The sequence below is a fragment of the Botryllus schlosseri genome, chromosome 10 (assembly GCF_051294905.1).
Source record: "Botryllus schlosseri isolate E-star chromosome 10, Bs_hap1, whole genome shotgun sequence".
NCBI classification, from domain to species: domain Eukaryota; kingdom Metazoa; phylum Chordata; class Ascidiacea; order Stolidobranchia; family Styelidae; genus Botryllus; species Botryllus schlosseri.
In genome coordinates this window covers 551,826-572,358 of record NC_137245.1, presented here as the reverse complement: position 1 = coordinate 572,358, position 20,533 = coordinate 551,826, and the positions used below count along the sequence as shown (strand labels likewise).

Genomic DNA, 20,533 nt, shown 5'->3' with positions numbered 1-20,533 from the left:
ACCAATCTCTCGCGTGACTCTCTGTCCTTTTGGCACTGCTCCTTGTAAGCAGCTATATACTTGTCCCATCCTATTTCCTCTAAACAAAATATGCGTCGCATCAAGCAAAACTTGGGTAGGCTAGCAACAAAGACTACTTTGACAACATCTTATCTTGTCATCAAATATCCTGCCTTTTCTCCTTTTATGCAGACGTTGACTGATACGATCTGAGAAGGACCAAGTATAGATAACTAACCTACGGATAGATACCCAACACCCGTTGTCACGCTTGCTTGCCCGGCGGAAATAACTGCTCAGCAATCTGAACGCAGCATAATTTCTAATCCCATAGCTGACGACCCGCGCGCCTTAACTCAATAAAGTTGGTCTTATTTGAAAGCTAATGTCGCACTGATTCCCGTCCACACTATATTTCCACGGATGAATACCGGTACTCCTCTAAAGCTACGACCGGTAGTGTCCAAGATCGGTAAGTGAAAATGTATTGTATCAACAAAACTAACCGTTTCTTGTAGTATTAGCAAGAATATGATACCGATGATCCATATTGTAGCCGCAACCCGCAGATCGCGCCACAGGGTGGATTGAAATATCTGGCTGCTTATATTCCCTTTCGGCACAGAGAAAAAGACTCGCTTTGTTGGTGCGTGTTTTCTATTAAAAATGAAATACAATAAGCATTGGCAAGTATGTACTAAGCTATCAAATACAAAGCATCTTACTTGACAATGTGTCTTCCGGGTTTTTTATTTTATTTTATTTATAGATTTACTTTGACTGTAACAATAGATATCAAAACAGTGAGACAATGAATGAATTAACCTAACTAGCCCTATTTTAGCAATGCAATAAACCTAACTATTCCTATTCTAATAACTGAACTAATGCCAAAACGATCCTACTACTAACGCACGTGCACTAAGCAGTGAATTGCACCACGATACGTCAGACCTAGTTACCGTTGTGAGGTAACAATGACATTGAGTCCACTTCCTTGTTCGGCGGGAGTGTGAAGGAGCCACAGCGACACCTTAGGGCCGTACGGCGGCTACATCCTGGCCCCTTGGAAATTCAAAATTTGTTCCGAATTTGGAGATTTCCACACATACACACACTCACGCAGTCAGCAGGTGCTACCAAACGAAATGGTAATTATTTAACGAAATCAAAACTCAAGTTATTCTCTCTTATGTAAGAGGGCAAGCTTATTAATACAACAGGTGTACTTTGGAAGTTAGGTCCACAGTGGCTGGACTAGGAGCAACTGTGTATTGTTTGACAAGAAGACAAATTTAGAAGTGTATCAGCAGAAAGGCCTCTCAAGGCGATGTCTGCAGGGATTCAACTCGGACGGTACATTCCACCATCGATACAGGTTGGACCTAACTTTGATTTGGTTGACAAAGTTGAAAACCAATGCCTTGAAGACTTTGCAGAAAGTTGCAAGATACCACGCTACTGTTATACAGATCCTCCACAGAAAGGAGAGGCTAATTGGAAATATCGGTCCTTTTGGAAAGTATTTGTTATTGTTGACCGTACAGCTTGAGTTCATTTCAGAGTAGGGGAATTCTTTCTTCCGTAGGAGTCGAAACAGATCCTTGTCTCCTTTACAAGCCTTCGCTTGGTGAATCACAGCTCGGACATCTCCTTGGATGCCAACGATATGTTTGTGGACACCGGATGAGACTTCAACCAGGTCCTTTGTCCAATCTGGCCCCTGTAACAGACCATCATTAAGTGAGATGTCATTATACAGTTCCATTGATTTTTCTGCAGATTCAATAAACAGTTTATCATTTTGTGACAGTTCTTGTTTTTCATTCGTTGTCGAGTCCACAAAATCACGACACAGCTGATATAGGGGTTTGGGCGAATTCGTAGCAGGCTTTGAAAAAAATACCTTTTTTGTTCCATCTGCCACTTTGGCCGGGCAGTTTATCATCCAGCCTGCAAACGTTCTTGTTGCATAATAGTCATTTGGACCATGAATTACCTCCAAGGGCTTGTGAAACCATCTGTTTTCTTTTCCAATTATTAGTCCAACTTCGGATGCTAGTTTTGGAATACACACGTCTTGCAATTCCGGAAATTGGTTGACGTCTTCTTGTCTGGGAATATCAACGTCCTCGACACCAATACAGTCAGTGGATACTAATGGTGTGAACGGAGCATATTCTGTACCATAGAAGTCGGATAACTCAAGATTATCGAATACGTTACCTTTGTAACCGGATAATCCTGCCAGGGTGCGAAGATCAAATTCTGTTTGACCGCCTTGGAGGCAAAGTTCATTTGCAAGATTTTCACTAATGAAGGAAAGATGACTTCCGTTGTCAAAGAAAGCGTGTGTAGCAATATAGCAGTTTGTTCCTCGAATTCTGACGCGGACAGGTGCCACGTTGAGTAACACATTTTCTTCAGGTAATTTGGCGAATGCATTGAATTTCACAGGTCCATGAGCCTTTGGAGCGTTTTCTTGGGCGACAGTTGAAGCCGCAGAATTTTGGACGACGGGTTTGTTCTCATCGTTTGTGGACACTGGATTCACATGCAGGAGTGTTGTATGTTTTCCATTACAATGTTGATATTTGCATGGTTTATCTCTGGTACATTTATCAGACCAGTGTCCGGGTTGCAAGCACGAGAAGCATAGCTTATTATTTTTCACAAAATCCCTTCTGCCAGTAACGTCCATATCGCGGAACTCCTGGCACTGATTGAGAAAGTGTTTTTTCTTACATTTTACGCACGATGATCCACGGTCATCCTTGGCGTCGTTATTACCAGCACGAACTGAAGTTGCAAAGTTTGATTTTGCTTGCATTACAACAACTGGCTTGTTGTTTGTACTTTGTTCACGGGGAGGGACATTTGACGCTTCACGTACCTTTTTACGCACGTAAGCCGACAGGTCACTCATTTTCACGTCGCCCTGCAGTTCATGGAGGATATGATCCATGACGCCAAGCCAGCCTGACCTCCATTGTGAGGGCATTCTGAGTGCGATTTTATCAATTGTCTCCAGCGAGACGGATTGGTAGTTAATACCTTTGAGAGTATTTACACAGGATATAAGATCGGCGGAAAGAATCGCCAAGCCATCCTGATCATGCAACTTTACTTGAGGACCAGAGGATATTAAGTTTAAACAAGAAGGTCCGATTCTGAACTTTTGGCCATACATCTCTTGTAGCAGGTTCAGCGCTTCTCGGTAGCAGTCGTTTGCATCAAGGTATAAGCAGCTCTTGACGAGAGTATTTGCTGGTCCCTTGGTGTAACGCATCAAGTACACCAGTTTTTGTTTCTGATTTATAATTTTGTTTCCAATTGTTATTTCAAAAATGTCCATGAAACTATTGAAGTCACTTGGATTACCAGAAAAGATTGGGGGTTCTAAGGGTGGCAAAAGGTTTGGTTGAATTACTGGCGGGGCGGGGCTAACATTGGCAGACGAACATGAGTCATTTTTTGTGGAAGCCAAAATGGAACTTGGCACTACTTCTGGGCCAGATGGGCTTCTCGAATCCAAAATAGGCTTACGATTCAAAGCAGTGAGCGGAGAAGTTGTAGCTACCATGTTTGTTAGATTTGACATGATGGGACTATTAGACCAAACCAAGTTAGAAGGTTGAAGATAGGCGTTAGTGCCAGATATCACAGTACTAGGGCTACTTATGCTCGTAATGCTGGCGTTCGTTGCACTCACACTACTTGCATTCATAGCACCCACACTGCGAATTGGTAAGGAACAATATGAACTTCCAAGGGGTGAGAAAATAGCCGACGTACCTGTTTCTGAGAGATTTGGAGTCACCGACGATTCTTGAAGTTGTTGCGGTTCTGGTTTCACCACAGGTGCCAGTGGGACGTTGGCGTTCTCGGATACTGTGACGGAGTTCGAGCTTGATGTTGGTTGATGCACAATTTGGGTGCTTTTAGAGCCGTTATATAGTCCCGTTCAATCATAATTTCCTCGAATTGAGCTTTTGATTGTAGCTTTTCTCACTCAGTTCTATCGTCAATTTCTTGTAGGTTATTCCTCAATCTTTGATTCAAAGACCTTCTGCCTTCGAGAGCTTTCTTTTTATGCATTTCGATTTCGAGTTTTTGTCGTAACTCCATTTGACGCTTCCGATCTTCCTCTTCTTTACGTTTTAATTTCATTTGACGCCTCTTTTCTTCTTCTTGACGCCTCTTTTCTTCTTCCTCTTCTTGACGTCTCATTTCCTCTTCTTGACGCCTCTTTTCCTCATCTTGACGCCTCTTTTCCTCTTCTTGACGCCTCTTTTCTTCCTCTTCTTGACGTCGTAATTCCTGGTAGATCTGTTCCTCTTCAGATCTTATCTGATCTTCGAAGGCGTCATTTTCTTGCTGAAAGCGATGCTGGACGTGTTTTTTGTTCATTTCAGCCTTTTTGTCGCGGTGAACATCCCTCGAGTTTTGTAAACTGAGTATTTGAGAATTACTCATGTAGCTTGATCCTGTTGCAGTGCTTGAGACGGATGATCGTGATTTCAGTGATTTGGCAAATACCGGTAGGGTTGTTGGCTTGTTTGAGCAGTGGCTCGATGACAAGGACGGCCTACCTTTGGTCGGCAGGCTCCTTAGAGTCATAGAATGTGACCTCAGTAACTTTGATTTGTGAATAGTCGACACAGCTGACTTTGACTTTTTGTTTTCTCTTTGTTTGTCAGTGTTCGACATTCTTTGGATTTGTTCGAGGCCAAAAGAACCACTGCTTGTGCCGTCCTGGGCATTGTTTGATTTATCATTACGTACCGGTACCGTAGTTTGCTCTTCGGTCTCCACTAGCAGCAAGTTTGAATTAGCTTCTTCAGCCATTTTGGTTTTCTTTGTTGATGAAGGTGTTCCAACGAACAGATTTGAAAATTGTCAAAAAACTAATGTAGCCGCAACCCGCAGATCGCGCCACAGGGTGGATTGAAATATCTGGCTGCTTATATTCCCTTTCGGCACAGAGAAAAAGACTCGCTTTGTTGGTGCGTGTTTTCTATTAAAAATGAAATACAATAAGCATTGGCAAGTATGTACTAAGCTGTTGGCAAGTATGTACTAAGCTATCAAATACAAAGCATCTTACTTGACAATGTGTCTTCCGGGTTTTTTATTTTATTTTATTTATAGATTTACTTTGACTGTAACAATAGATATCAAAACAGTGAGACAATGAATGAATTAACCTAACTAGCCCTATTTTAGCAATGCAATAAACCTAACTATTCCTATTCTAATAACTGAACTAATGCCAAAACGATCCTACTACTAACGCACGTGCACTAAGCAGTGAATTGCACCACGATACGTCAGACCTAGTTACCGTTGTGAGGTAACAATGACATTGAGTCCACTTCCTTGTTCGGCGGGAGTGTGAAGGAGCCACAGCGACACCTTAGGGCCGTACGGCGGCTACATCCTGGCCCCTTGGAAATTCAAAATTTGTTCCGAATTTGGAGATTTCCACACATACACACACTCACGCAGTCAGCAGGTGCTACCAAACGAAATGGTAATTATTTAACGAAATCAAAACTCAAGTTATTCTCTCTTATGTAAGAGGGCAAGCTTATTAATACAACAGGTGTACTTTGGAAGTTAGGTCCACAGTGGCTGGACTAGGAGCAACTGTGTATTGTTTGACAAGAAGACAAATTTAGAAGTGTATCAGCAGAAAGGCCTCTCAAGGCGATGTCTGCAGGGATTCAACTCGGACGGTACATTCCACCATCGATACAGGTTGGACCTAACTTTGATTTGGTTGACAAAGTTGAAAACCAATGCCTTGAAGACTTTGCAGAAAGTTGCAAGATACCACGCTACTGTTATACAGATCCTCCACAGAAAGGAGAGGCTAATTGGAAATATCGGTCCTTTTGGAAAGTATTTGTTATTGTTGACCGTACAGCTTGAGTTCATTTCAGAGTAGGGGAATTCTTTCTTCCGTAGGAGTCGAAACAGATCCTTGTCTCCTTTACAAGCCTTCGCTTGGTGAATCACAGCTCGGACATCTCCTTGGATGCCAACGATATGTTTGTGGACACCGGATGAGACTTCAACCAGGTCCTTTGTCCAATCTGGCCCCTGTAACAGACCATCATTAAGTGAGATGTCATTATACAGTTCCATTGATTTTTCTGCAGATTCAATAAACAGTTTATCATTTTGTGACAGTTCTTGTTTTTCATTCGTTGTCGAGTCCACAAAATCACGACACAGCTGATATAGGGGTTTGGGCGAATTCGTAGCAGGCTTTGAAAAAAATACCTTTTTTGTTCCATCTGCCACTTTGGCCGGGCAGTTTATCATCCAGCCTGCAAACGTTCTTGTTGCATAATAGTCATTTGGACCATGAATTACCTCCAAGGGCTTGTGAAACCATCTGTTTTCTTTTCCAATTATTAGTCCAACTTCGGATGCTAGTTTTGGAATACACACGTCTTGCAATTCCGGAAATTGGTTGACGTCTTCTTGTCTGGGAATATCAACGTCCTCGACACCAATACAGTCAGTGGATACTAATGGTGTGAACGGAGCATATTCTGTACCATAGAAGTCGGATAACTCAAGATTATCGAATACGTTACCTTTGTAACCGGATAATCCTGCCAGGGTGCGAAGATCAAATTCTGTTTGACCGCCTTGGAGGCAAAGTTCATTTGCAAGATTTTCACTAATGAAGGAAAGATGACTTCCGTTGTCAAAGAAAGCGTGTGTAGCAATATAGCAGTTTGTTCCTCGAATTCTGACGCGGACAGGTGCCACGTTGAGTAACACATTTTCTTCAGGTAATTTGGCGAATGCATTGAATTTCACAGGTCCATGAGCCTTTGGAGCGTTTTCTTGGGCGACAGTTGAAGCCGCAGAATTTTGGACGACGGGTTTGTTCTCATCGTTTGTGGACACTGGATTCACATGCAGGAGTGTTGTATGTTTTCCATTACAATGTTGATATTTGCATGGTTTATCTCTGGTACATTTATCAGACCAGTGTCCGGGTTGCAAGCACGAGAAGCATAGCTTATTATTTTTCACAAAATCCCTTCTGCCAGTAACGTCCATATCGCGGAACTCCTGGCACTGATTGAGAAAGTGTTTTTTCTTACATTTTACGCACGATGATCCACGGTCATCCTTGGCGTCGTTATTACCAGCACGAACTGAAGTTGCAAAGTTTGATTTTGCTTGCATTACAACAACTGGCTTGTTGTTTGTACTTTGTTCACGGGGAGGGACATTTGACGCTTCACGTACCTTTTTACGCACGTAAGCCGACAGGTCACTCATTTTCACGTCGCCCTGCAGTTCATGGAGGATATGATCCATGACGCCAAGCCAGCCTGACCTCCATTGTGAGGGCATTCTGAGTGCGATTTTATCAATTGTCTCCAGCGAGACGGATTGGTAGTTAATACCTTTGAGAGTATTTACACAGGATATAAGATCGGCGGAAAGAATCGCCAAGCCATCCTGATCATGCAACTTTACTTGAGGACCAGAGGATATTAAGTTTAAACAAGAAGGTCCGATTCTGAACTTTTGGCCATACATCTCTTGTAGCAGGTTCAGCGCTTCTCGGTAGCAGTCGTTTGCATCAAGGTATAAGCAGCTCTTGACGAGAGTATTTGCTGGTCCCTTGGTGTAACGCATCAAGTACACCAGTTTTTGTTTCTGATTTATAATTTTGTTTCCAATTGTTATTTCAAAAATGTCCATGAAACTATTGAAGTCACTTGGATTACCAGAAAAGATTGGGGGTTCTAAGGGTGGCAAAAGGTTTGGTTGAATTACTGGCGGGGCGGGGCTAACATTGGCAGACGAACATGAGTCATTTTTTGTGGAAGCCAAAATGGAACTTGGCACTACTTCTGGGCCAGATGGGCTTCTCGAATCCAAAATAGGCTTACGATTCAAAGCAGTGAGCGGAGAAGTTGTAGCTACCATGTTTGTTAGATTTGACATGATGGGACTATTAGACCAAACCAAGTTAGAAGGTTGAAGATAGGCGTTAGTGCCAGATATCACAGTACTAGGGCTACTTATGCTCGTAATGCTGGCGTTCGTTGCACTCACACTACTTGCATTCATAGCACCCACACTGCGAATTGGTAAGGAACAATATGAACTTCCAAGGGGTGAGAAAATAGCCGACGTACCTGTTTCTGAGAGATTTGGAGTCACCGACGATTCTTGAAGTTGTTGCGGTTCTGGTTTCACCACAGGTGCCAGTGGGACGTTGGCGTTCTCGGATACTGTGACGGAGTTCGAGCTTGATGTTGGTTGATGCACAATTTGGGTGCTTTTAGAGCCGTTATATAGTCCCGTTCAATCATAATTTCCTCGAATTGAGCTTTTGATTGTAGCTTTTCTCACTCAGTTCTATCGTCAATTTCTTGTAGGTTATTCCTCAATCTTTGATTCAAAGACCTTCTGCCTTCGAGAGCTTTCTTTTTATGCATTTCGATTTCGAGTTTTTGTCGTAACTCCATTTGACGCTTCCGATCTTCCTCTTCTTTACGTTTTAATTTCATTTGACGCCTCTTTTCTTCTTCTTGACGCCTCTTTTCTTCTTCCTCTTCTTGACGTCTCATTTCCTCTTCTTGACGCCTCTTTTCCTCATCTTGACGCCTCTTTTCCTCTTCTTGACGCCTCTTTTCTTCCTCTTCTTGACGTCGTAATTCCTGGTAGATCTGTTCCTCTTCAGATCTTATCTGATCTTCGAAGGCGTCATTTTCTTGCTGAAAGCGATGCTGGACGTGTTTTTTGTTCATTTCAGCCTTTTTGTCGCGGTGAACATCCCTCGAGTTTTGTAAACTGAGTATTTGAGAATTACTCATGTAGCTTGATCCTGTTGCAGTGCTTGAGACGGATGATCGTGATTTCAGTGATTTGGCAAATACCGGTAGGGTTGTTGGCTTGTTTGAGCAGTGGCTCGATGACAAGGACGGCCTACCTTTGGTCGGCAGGCTCCTTAGAGTCATAGAATGTGACCTCAGTAACTTTGATTTGTGAATAGTCGACACAGCTGACTTTGACTTTTTGTTTTCTCTTTGTTTGTCAGTGTTCGACATTCTTTGGATTTGTTCGAGGCCAAAAGAACCACTGCTTGTGCCGTCCTGGGCATTGTTTGATTTATCATTACGTACCGGTACCGTAGTTTGCTCTTCGGTCTCCACTAGCAGCAAGTTTGAATTAGCTTCTTCAGCCATTTTGGTTTTCTTTGTTGATGAAGGTGTTCCAACGAACAGATTTGAAAATTGTCAAAAAACTAATGTAGCCGCAACCCGCAGATCGCGCCACAGGGTGGATTGAAATATCTGGCTGCTTATATTCCCTTTCGGCACAGAGAAAAAGACTCGCTTTGTTGGTGCGTGTTTTCTATTAAAAATGAAATACAATAAGCATTGGCAAGTATGTACTAAGCTGTTGGCAAGTATGTACTAAGCTATCAAATACAAAGCATCTTACTTGACAATGTGTCTTCCGGGTTTTTTATTTTATTTTATTTATAGATTTAGTTTGACTGTAACAAAAGATATCAAAACAGTGAGACAATGAATGAATTAACCTAACTAGCCCTATTTTAGCAATGCAATAAACCTAACTATTCCTATTCTAATAACTGAACTAATGCCAAAACGATCCTACTACTAACGCACGTGCACTAAGCAGTGAATTGCACCACGATAGGTCAGACCTAGTTACCGTTGTGAGGTAACAATGACACTGAGTCCACTTCCTTGTTCGGCGGGAGTGTGAAGGAGCCACAGTGACACCTTAGGGCCGTACGGCGACTACACATATGTTGGCAGATATGATACCGATGATCCATATGTTGGCAGATATGAGAAAGTATTACGACAACACGCGACTGTTGAGGCCTCTGCACGCTGAGCTCGCGACCCGATAAAACGAGAGAATCGCGCCTGTCTGCGACGAGGCTATGCACACCGGAGTTTCCGGCAACTCACAAAATCACGTCTGCGACAGGGTTGCGCAACTCCGCGACAAAAGGCTGCTGCACACTGGCTTTGCGGCACGACTAAAACTGGTAATTCCCCGATCATGTCACGATCGCGGTAGTTGCGTTCTGCTGCACACTGGGACACCGAGTGGTAACGTAGGCCTATCTGTTCTGTATAGGCAGTGGTGGTTTTAGGGTGGGCGGTCGCCCGGGCCCCCCTATTCGGATTATGCGTTTTTTCAATGATAATAACGAATAAACATGGAAATCCGTGTACCAAGCAAGAATATGAATCCGTACGAATGTGTCAATCATCATCAAATCTCTGCATTTGTTAGAAAAGTCCCGTATCCCGATGATCAACACGTCTCTGTCTGCGGTAGAATTACTTAGTCTTGATGTAGTCTATCCTTGGACACATGCAATAATATACATAGCCGAATCCAGCACCTGGCCCAACCTTACCGCGGGAAAGGGGGGTCTGGGGGGCTCCGCCCCCAGAAGTTACGGTTAGATACTTTTAGGGGGCCCCCCGTTAAGTCTCGCCCAGTGCCCCCCGTTCGTAAGGCCTCCACTGTGTACAGGTTCTTGATTATCGAAGAACACATCAAGATACTTCCTGCACATATGTGTTATCTAAGTGTACTGACAGCATGTTGCTGATGCTCCGAATTTTAATAAGGAATACACCATAATGCCACTAAGATATTCTCAAATTCGAAAACTCAGTTTAATATTTCAACTCAAGACGCAGATGCACATAGTACCCAAGATACAAAGAATATAAAAAAGAAGGTGTCTAATCGTTGAAACGCCCTGACATAGTCCATCAATCAGATATCATCTTCATGATACATAGGCCTACTCTTCTTGGCCTACCGGTACTTTCGTCCTACTCTTCTTGGCCTACCGGTACTTTCGTAATGTCAAGCACGTCATTGGCATTGGCGGGCTAACAGTCATGTTCTCTGTCATGTTCATTTCGTTCATCCATCTCTAAGTTACGTTCATCCATCTCTAAGTTATCAACTTGAGGTTGAATCATTCTTTTTCTGGGTCTGTTGGATATCATACTGCGCCCTGAGTCAATCCTGCACAGCCTTCACCGTGTAACCTAAGATAAATTACGCATCTGGTACACGAGAATGGTAAATTAGGAAGTTGAACGATTAGAATAAGAGCGCGTGCTTATTTTCTACTGCGACTGAGCCCGCAACTCGCGACAAAGTTGGAATTTTTCAACTTTGTCGGCGAGTTGCGCAGCCCGCTCGCCGACGCTATGTTGCGTAGTCTGGCGACGCGGTGTGCATGGTTTTGTCACAGACAGGCGCGATTCTCTCGTTTTGTCGTGTGGCGAGAGCCAGTGTGCAGCAGCCTAAAGTTGAAAATTGTCGACTTTGTCGCGAGTTGCGAGCGAGGTCGCATCACTTACTGAGCGTGGTCTCCATATCACCGCTGTAGTTTACCCTGGTTTGTATTTATTACGACGACTACAATAGTTTCTTTATCGAATTAAGATTGACTTGAGGTCATTGTAGATCTTGAAGCAAAATTGCAAGAGCACTTTTGTGCCGTCAGCTGTATCAGTAGGCATACTTTGTGAAGAGTCACACCGGTACTTGAAGTCCATGAGACAGTTGATAGTTTCAGAGCGAAAATGATTGGGATATATAGCCTGTGTGTATCTCGTTATGGAAGCGTAATGGATTTCGGTTTTATGTAACCTACCTTATGCACTGCCCGAAAAACAAGTGGTCAAAGTGTGTCGAGTTGGAATCGAAATTTCTGATACCAATAGATCTCAAGAACGTAACCTTTGAAATGATTAGGTAGCATGGTAGATATGTCAGATTCCATCGATGTCCCATTTTATCGAGCTTTTGGGTACAGTGCACATTAGTATAGTAGTACCGTACACAATAGTATATCGTAATTTGAGCGGAGAAATGAACAACAGGAAAAGAAAGATTCGTAATGTGACTTAGAAAGCTTGTTTGGCTTACAGTTTATTTGAAGATGCTTCCCCAGGTGTCGGCAGGTGTGTCATTTAGCTGCTGAATTTGTATTTTCTCTGCTGTAATTTGGTGTATGAAACTTTCTTGAGCAGATCATTTTGGACGCATGACTTATGGCGGGAAAGAGATGAGAAGTCCGAGTTTCTCTTGGCAGAAAGTCTTCTGTGTGAAAATGGGGACCCGCAACTGTGCCATAAATATTTTCGGATGTCGAGAGAAAAATTCTATAAATTATTGGATTTAATAAAGGAGGATATTTTCCATGAGGATACAAATTTTAGAAAAGCAATTGCTCCCCAAAGAAGACTGATTGTTACATTGAGGTTGGATATAAGATAAGATATAAGATTGTGATCCAATATCTCAAATTTGGTATTTGCAGGTATTTGATAACTGGTGCTACCCAACAAGACTTGTCGTTTTCTTTCCGAGTTGGTCACACCACTGTTTGGGTGATTGTTGACGAATGCTGTAAGGCTATATGGAATAAACTCATTGCGTTGGAGCTTGTTCCGCCTACAACAGCAAAGTGGCAAGAAATCGTTCGTGACTTTGACAGCATTTGGCAATTCCCCAATTGCATAGGTGCAATGGATGGGAAACACATTTATACTTGAGGCTTCCTCCAGTTCCGGCAGTGAATATTATAACTATAAGGGCTATTTTCACTCGTTCTTTTGGCTGTCTGTGATGCAGATTACCGTTTTATATTGGTTGATATTGGTGACTCTGGACGTCACAGTGATGGAGGTGTGTTCAGCAACTCGCAAATTGGAAAGAGATTTGAAAATAACACTTTGGCAATTCCTCCAGCCAACTTTTCGCCTTCGACCAACATTATCATGCCTTATTTTGTGGCATGTAATGATGCCTTTCCACTACAAATTGGTATGCTTAAACCATACCCTGAACGTTTTCTTGGGAGAGCAATGAGAATTTTCAACTACAGGCTAAGTAGAGCTAGGCGGGTCGTAGAAAATGCTTTTGGGATACTAGCAGTTTGATTTCAGATCTTCTATCGTCCAATCAGCTGTGTATCATGTATTTCGTAACTCAACATGTCCTGAATTAATCTGAAATCATCACCTGCCAAAATACTAAAGGCTGTATCAGACGAGGCGATGTCGGCGGAGCGTTAGTGTTTGTTTTATCATCGCTGCCATCGGCCGAATCGCCGCCGATTTTAATTGACAGTGTCAATTAACTCGGCGACATCGCCGGCGATGAGAGAAGTGAGAGATGCGCTCATGCGTATCCATATATAAACCAGTGTCGAGACTTGAATAGCGTCACTTTTGCTCAAGCCGTTTGGCGGACGGACCTTCTGGCGAGGCATTGCGAAACGAATTACTGCGATGTAGTACTAAATTATTGAGCCGCTCCACTTATCCAGTATAAGCCGGCGTTGCAAAATCGGATGCACCCACCACCTTCGAGTAGCATCAGCACGCGCATATTCTTCTACAGCTATCACGGCAGTCAAAACTTGTGCTACCTTCAACTTTTTTGACCTACCCTTACAAATACCATACTACCATGGTTCAGAGAAGGTTTTATTCGACAAGACATTGCAGCATGAACACATTTGACAGACATCATAACCATATTGCAGAATTAGTTTCGAATATTTTCGGCTAGTTGTGACTTTGTTTCCGGATAATTTTGACCAGAAGTGACTTGACTTTCAAGTCGAAAGAAAAAAATCGTCAGCTCGACAACCAAAACGGACAGTGTACCCCTTGTTATAGGACTGGTAGCACTCTGAAGTTGTTTTGTCAAAGGTCCAAGCAAATATAAACCAACCAACTCTTGGCCCTAAATGTATCTAGCTCCGCTGCACAATTGGGAATCTTCGGAATATTTATTCTGTTCGGATTTTCTGGAATATGGACAAGATTTTTCGGATTTGCATGGGTATTTGGATGAGATTGTTCGTATTCGGAAGGATTGCTCATCAGAGCTTTGAGCTGTCGGATGGATTCGAATCCTCAGAAATCACTATCCGCCCATCACTGATCATAATACGGTAGTATGTACGTTGTACAGTACAGTGTACCTGACCTGTACAACAACAAAAAACCGATTCGCAGATGTCAATCATCCCCGAGCAGGTTTAAATGCGATTCGCAGATGTCAATCATCCCCGAGCAGGTTTAAATGCAACGGGTCAACGCCTTCTGAAACTAATCAAGTGCAACGATCTCTCACATGATGGTAGAGAAATTATCGGCCGACATCGCCTCGTCTGATACAGCCTTAACAATGCGAACTCAGAATCCCCGCCGGTAGCAGACTTCTTGAACACATAATCAGCAAGCTGCTGCTGCCGTGATCATTGAAGCATAGCCGATTAGCCAATCAATAGCCGTGGTTGTTTGATTGCTAGTCTTCTCGCCGTTCTATGGTCGGTGGCACGCCCATCCTTGAGCAACTACTTTCAAACGCTTTGAAATCTGTAAGCTTCTTTCAGGCTAATTGTTTTTTTTATCAATAATCTATAGAATGAGACACAATCACGTAGACTTTTTACCTAATGTACATTGTTCAACAACAACAAAAACGATTTCTATATGTCAATCATCCCCGGGCAGGTTCAAGTGCAACGATCTCTCACATGATGGTAGAGAAATTATCGGCCGACATCGCCTCGTCTGATACGGCCTTGACAATTTTATCAAGTAGCCAGCCAGTACGATTTGAGAAAAAAAGTCATTTTTGATGAGCCCTAATCTATATATCAGATATGGGCAAAGTGCGGCCCGCGTAGCCATTCTGTGCGGCCCGCGAAAGGTTGCTTGGAATTCATACCATAAAACCTGACTTTTGAATGTTGACGCGTGGACGAAAACCATTGTCTGCCTGAACTAAACAGGAAATTCGTTGACTGTGATGAAGCCTGTTCATTAAGATATGCCCATGCGTAATCCAGATTCAAAATGAAGGCAATGTGACAGAGTATGAGTAGCAATTAGCAATTAAAGTCACAAGAAATCACTTTTTCCATATAGTTTTGGTCAAACCTTATTTGTAGCCATTGTCGCATTCGCATCATACGTAATGTGTTTCAAATTGTTACGTGAGACATTTTTAAATCCCGAGTTCGTAAAACAAGTCAATCAGTGCTCGCGATAACTATATGACTCATCATATATAATCACTCATAAACGATGAACGGACCACTCATAAACGATGAACGGACATGTCAAAAAATAAGGTCGAAAGCTGAAATTCAAAGAACGTTAGAGCACTTGAGTTACGGGTAAACCAGTCCTTTTGGTTTTTGCCGAGCATGTCGCCGAGATTAAGGATTTTAATTAAGGAAAAAACATGAAACACTCGGTCAAGGAGGGCGAATTTCAGAAAAACTGCAATCTTCGCTTAACATCAAGGCTTCTTTAACTAATTAGCAACGAGTTTGGCATAGTTATATTCCTTATTATTGTCAAGAACCCATTCACCACATCTGCAAAGCGATATCAAGACTTCTTTTCAACATCATTAAGCATTTGGATAAAATTATTCGACTTGAAAATGTTTTAAGTTTGTGCGCCAATAAATGCACCAACTTCTACTATAGCTTCTGATAGTTCAGGAAACAAGTTCTGGAGAAAATGGAATGCGTCTTTTATTCAATGCTTTCACAAATTGCTTTATAAGGCCATGTTTTATGTGTAGGGGAGGCGTAAGTACTTTGTTTGGGTTAACCAACCGAGTTTGCTTTTTACTTTATGTTTTTTCTCTCCAACACAAAATTCGTTTCGTTTTGGCCATATGTGCTTTTTGTGGTGTTCTGCGGTAGCGCTACTATCCCAAAGGCAAAGATGTCACGGATACTTGGTGAACCCCTCCTTGCATACGCATCAAAAACGCTACCGTTTGTATGTCCCCAATTTCTTCCCAGTTATATTAAAAATATTAAAAAATTATCAATTGCAAATCATAAAATATCAAAACCTCAATTTCAACCCTGCAAACAGAAATATCTATTAAATGTATATAATATAAATGAGTATATTAACATTTAAAAGTTACTAAATTGTTTTGGATGCCATTTAGCCACATTTTTCACTTCTTTTCTCAAAAATAGTGCGATGTTAGAATTTCATTCTCTAAACCACAAAAGTTAAGTTTATATGGAATAAAGCTGATTTTTGCCACTTAATGTTGCTTAGCAATAGGGAAAAATTGATTAGAACCAAGTTTTTTTTGTTACATTGTGTTGTATAACGAACGAATTTGTGCACCACTGTACATACAAATACAAAATACTACACTACATAAAAAATAATGCCAGACATATCCAATGCGGCCGTTGCTGCTGTATTCCGTCTGGCTGCAGCGCGAAGTTGGGCAGTAGTGTTTTTTCGAGTGCTCCTTACCTTACTTTACCGACAAGATAGCGTAAGGGTTAAGCGTCCGGCTTCTTGATCGGCAGGTCGTGGGTTCGATTCCCGGCCGGGTTAGATTAAAGACCTGATTAGTAACACTGGTATCCATGGCTTCCCTGCTTGGCGCTCATGCAATTCTGGGATAACATGGGGGGGTAAAGGCTATATCTGCACTTCATGGAGAGGTAAAGGCTATATCTGCACTTCCTTGTCCAGCGGCATATATGCACATCATGCACTCATGGTATGCATATGCGCAGATCGTGTGTATGTGTATCATGAGTCGGTGTATATATGCCACAAAAACATCAAGGACAAAAATAAACAAGTCCTTTCCTCTCATAAGGATATCAACATTCTTGATGAAAATCCTTGCTCGCAAAGATATGCCGTAGGCATACGGACAAGAATCGAAATCGCTTTTTGACTCAGATTTTGATACTCCTGAATTTACTACTCCTGAATTTAAAAAAGTGTAGACTGTTTGAACTTTGACTTTTGAACCAAATCTGATCGTAGTTCAATATGTTCACTGGTCAAGTTGCCCAAATCCAGCCTTTCATCTGTGAACGGTTGTACGATTCACAATAGAGAGACAAGATCCAAATATTCGTCCTCTGGAGAATAGGCTTCAAAATTCAGCTGCAACACATCGAGATGCTGATGTACGGTCGACTTTACTTTGGATTCAAGGCTAGGGCTATCGATTTCCCAATTACATATCCTCTGCCTTGCATTGATAAATTCAACTGATTAGTGCTCTCTAATATTGCAGTTGAATAGGACAAATTTGCATTTATTTGCATTCTTGAACCAGGAAAAATGTACCTCTTTCCGCAGGCCTAGACATTAGCGGTTGTCAATCACTCCATTTCGCGAAGAAATAAGTACAGTGTCACATCACCTCCGCGACGGCGGATTATTTTCACGAATCGAAATTTCCAAGTCTGTTTTGCAATTCTGATAACTTCAGATGATTCAGATATTTCCCATCTTTTGATATCTCGACTCTTGACACACCTATTCTGATCTCTATGTTTTGGTAATTTGCAGCCAGTCAGTCAGTCCGTCCCGCAAATTGGAATATATTTCGTGTCAGCCCAAAAACAGCATGACATTACGAAGCATAATCAACCTAAATGAAACAGTATTGGGGAGAAAGTAAGTAAAGCTAACTGCTGCAGAAGCGGTATTTCAGACCGGCGATGATAGCGTACGCACCAGCCTAATAAGGCCTGCCCCACAAAGAGACGATAGTAGCACACGGGCTGCAAGAGATGTCAGTAACCTCCGAACGTATGCCGTTAACTTGAATCAGTATTAACAAAATACTAAATTGCAAATGTATGGCGAAATATTGGACATAAAATCGGCATTTTAAGACAATAGGGTTTCGATTTCAACATGGAAGCTGTTTCGACCCTGGCTGGCTACGTCATTTCATTTATGTGCATTGAGGTATTTTATTGACGTCGGGTAGGAATTACCGATTCAAGAAGTCTGAGTTATCGCGGCGGTTTCCTCAAGAATCGCTAAAAGACAAACCGCTAGCTGAACACATGGTTCGTTAACTGCATCTTTTCCTACACCAAACGGAACCATTGGTCCATTGTCGACGGTTAAATGAATAGGAGAAATATTTGCTTATGACATCACAATTTTATACGGTGTTGAGATAAACATCATAGCATATTGCTCATTGACCTGTGCGTCAACCTGTCTGTATTGACGCATAAACCTGCCTTTGTGATAGCTAGCTATCGGCTCATTGTAATTCGGATATGGTACACCCTTTTAAAATTCTGGTACACACTAGGGTGTACGGAAACCCCGGTTGAAGAGCACTGTTATAGAGTACCAGAACACGACTCCATAGTATGTCATTTCCCTTGCCCTCAATATCCATATACCTAGACCACGCACTTCTTGACGAAAGCAGAGAATTCCTAGCAGTCTGCAATGAACAGTCCCACACAACTTGTAAGTTTTTAAGCAACTTCAAAATATAATTACCTTGAGAAGATGTGGGGGATCTGAGCACAAGAATATTAGCCTCTCTGGTGCTGTAAAGGTTGTATCAAGTGGTATCTTTTTCTCCCCAGAGATCAGCTTGAAAAAGCTGCGGTTGATGGATACCATGCCAATGGTGGAGAAATTTCCTTTCGAATGGAACGGACGTATAAAACTGTAAGAAGAAATCAGACTGTATGGAACACGCACTTTTTACCCCAAACGTGTGTCGCTATCTCAGCCTTATTATTGAAAGGCGGGTCAACAAACCCAATCAGCTTGCCATCTCTCTAACTCAATTTTCACGAACTGTCAAAGACAAGGAAGTTTCAATTGCTATGCCTAATATCATCATACAAAAATATGTGCGAACTATTCATTTTATCAAGCGTGATATAAACCGGAAGAGACTTATTATATGGCCTTCCATGACCGCCTCAATTTCTTTGATGGCATTCATATTAATCCCGGGAGTAGGCCCGATCTTATTCCTGTGTATAAATAGACTTTAGACACATCAAGTAGCATGAGTAGGCCTGAGGGTTACCGAAAACGTTGGATTGTTCTTGACGTCGGCAATGCCAAGAAACCACTTTCGCTGACGAATTTGTATGCAGCTCGGGGCCTGGAAAAACAGCACAACAGCCCATTATATCACTTCAGTGCGGTATCGGTGAACATTTCTGTGAGATAACATGTTGCTCAACTGAGCATTAGCAAAAGTTTTGTGCCATTTTTTTGCCTTGACTAGCTCCTGAAATTATTGCTTCCAGATCAGCTTTGCAAATTATTAATAACAGCACCAGCTGATCAGCCTTACTACCGTAAGCATCGAATTTTGCGAGTTGATGAACTGTATCGCTTCGAAGTATCAAAAGTTGTTCACAAATATTTTTCCAAATATTTTTCCAATAGTCTGCCTCCTGTGTTTGATGACTTTTTCATACCTGCTAAACATGTCCATTCCCATTACACGAGATCTTCGTCTAAAGGAAACGTCTACTTACCCCAACAGCAACCTAACTAAGAGATCTATTGACTACTCGGGACCTATCATCTGGAATGCATTACCATCACATATCCGTGAATTGCCTTATAATAGATTCAAAAAAGCCCTACTTGATCACCTCTTGTCGTTACACTAACACGTTGCCCTACCTCGCCCAGACATTGCTTCATTGATCATTTGCTACCATTGTTTAATTTTTTTCTGCTTTCCTTTCCTAACTAAACATTTCTTACAGCCAGACTGTTCTGAGTCAAGTGTACTTGTTTGATGCTGGTGTGATCAGACTAGATGACCTTCATGGTCTTATCGATCATTCCTATCTAATACCGAATACTGTGCACGCATATTTTCTGTACCACCATCACTGCCGTTTGTTATGTATTTTGGTTCGATGAAAATAAAGACTCTCTCTCTCTCTCTCAGATTTAATCTCATCAATTTTTAGTTCTCACGAAGAACTAAAAATTGATGAGATTGAGAGTTCTGAAACTGTTCATTTTCGTAAAATTACTAAAAGCCATGCAAATCCCATCGGTGTCAAAACTGTTCCATGTTCTTACGTTGAAATTACCTCATGGATGGCCTACTGCCTACATACATACAAATTATCTGAACCAAATTATGCTACTTACCTAGCACATAACCAGATGACCGGAATACATTCGTGGCAACTACTGTCCCCATTCTATCTTACTATGTTATGATTAACACAGCCTGTCTCGTTATCTGCAAGCCCCTAGCATAAAGCAATCCTGTTCAGCAGTTGATCTGAACAAAACAACAAGTTTTGCAATCACCATGAATAACTTGGACCGTTACTACTCACTTAGAAACGAAGTCAGAAACGAAGTCAGAGTGTTGAATGATACACTGTAAACTTCAAGGCGAGCATCTCTGCACATAAAAACACACAATAATCGGATTTTTTTAGATGCCGCATTTGGTGGTAGTGATGTATGTCAGAATATTGTGTGGTCTGAAGTGAGTCCGTACCTATCGCTGCAGAGCTCGAAACTATATACCTGAAATCTAAAATACCTCCACAGGCTCTTCTCGAGGCAATCTTTCATATTAAAGAATCGGTTGTAAGGAATGTACATTAAACATAACAGTGTATGCAAATTGA

General features: G+C 41.9%; 3 protein-coding genes and 1 long non-coding RNA gene across 5 annotated transcripts; 1 reads left to right on the top strand and 3 right to left on the bottom strand.

Annotated features, from left to right (window-relative positions):
* Positions 1–530: 530 nt before the first annotated feature.
* On the bottom strand, positions 531–3,727 carry LOC145448232 (uncharacterized). The gene is made up of 2 exons (XM_080326592.1): positions 726–3,727; positions 531–657 (listed from the first exon to the last, which is right to left on the bottom strand). Exon 1 carries the CDS (start codon positions 3,725–3,727, stop codon positions 1,307–1,309), a length of 2,421 nt encoding a protein of 806 aa, XP_080182718.1. The 3' UTR covers positions 531–657; positions 726–1,306.
* On the bottom strand, positions 2,942–8,386 carry LOC145448231 (uncharacterized). Of its 2 annotated transcripts, none has more exons than XM_080326591.1 (2): positions 5,108–8,386; positions 2,942–5,017 (listed from the first exon to the last, which is right to left on the bottom strand). In XM_080326591.1, the coding sequence occupies exon 2, from the start codon at positions 4,846–4,848 to the stop codon at positions 4,009–4,011; it is 840 nt and encodes a 279-aa protein (XP_080182717.1). In that variant the 5' UTR covers positions 4,849–5,017; positions 5,108–8,386; the 3' UTR covers positions 2,942–4,008. The 2 variants fall into 2 exon arrangements, 1 of the variants encoding a protein (XP_080182717.1); XR_013917834.1 differs by having other exon boundaries at positions 4,844–5,017.
* A 4-nt stretch (positions 8,387–8,390) lies between these two features.
* LOC145448755 (uncharacterized) lies at positions 8,391–9,480 on the bottom strand. The gene has a single exon (XM_080327214.1). It carries the CDS (start codon positions 9,228–9,230, stop codon positions 8,391–8,393), a length of 840 nt encoding a protein of 279 aa, XP_080183340.1. The 5' UTR covers positions 9,231–9,480.
* A 4,640-nt stretch (positions 9,481–14,120) lies between these two features.
* Positions 14,121–19,822, top strand: LOC145448243 (uncharacterized). The gene is made up of 2 exons (XR_013917838.1): positions 14,121–16,543; positions 16,574–19,822. It is a non-coding gene; the product is annotated as an uncharacterized LOC145448243 (long non-coding RNA).
* Positions 19,823–20,533: the final 711 nt, after the last annotated feature.

Coding starts and splice junctions, on each gene's coding strand:
- LOC145448232 (XM_080326592.1), bottom strand. CDS start 3,727: ATGAATGCAAGTAGTGTGAGTGCAACGAACGCCAGCATTACGAGCATA.
- LOC145448755 (XM_080327214.1), bottom strand. CDS start 9,230: ATGGCTGAAGAAGCTAATTCAAACTTGCTGCTAGTGGAGACCGAAGAG.
- LOC145448231 (XM_080326591.1), bottom strand. CDS start 4,848: ATGGCTGAAGAAGCTAATTCAAACTTGCTGCTAGTGGAGACCGAAGAG.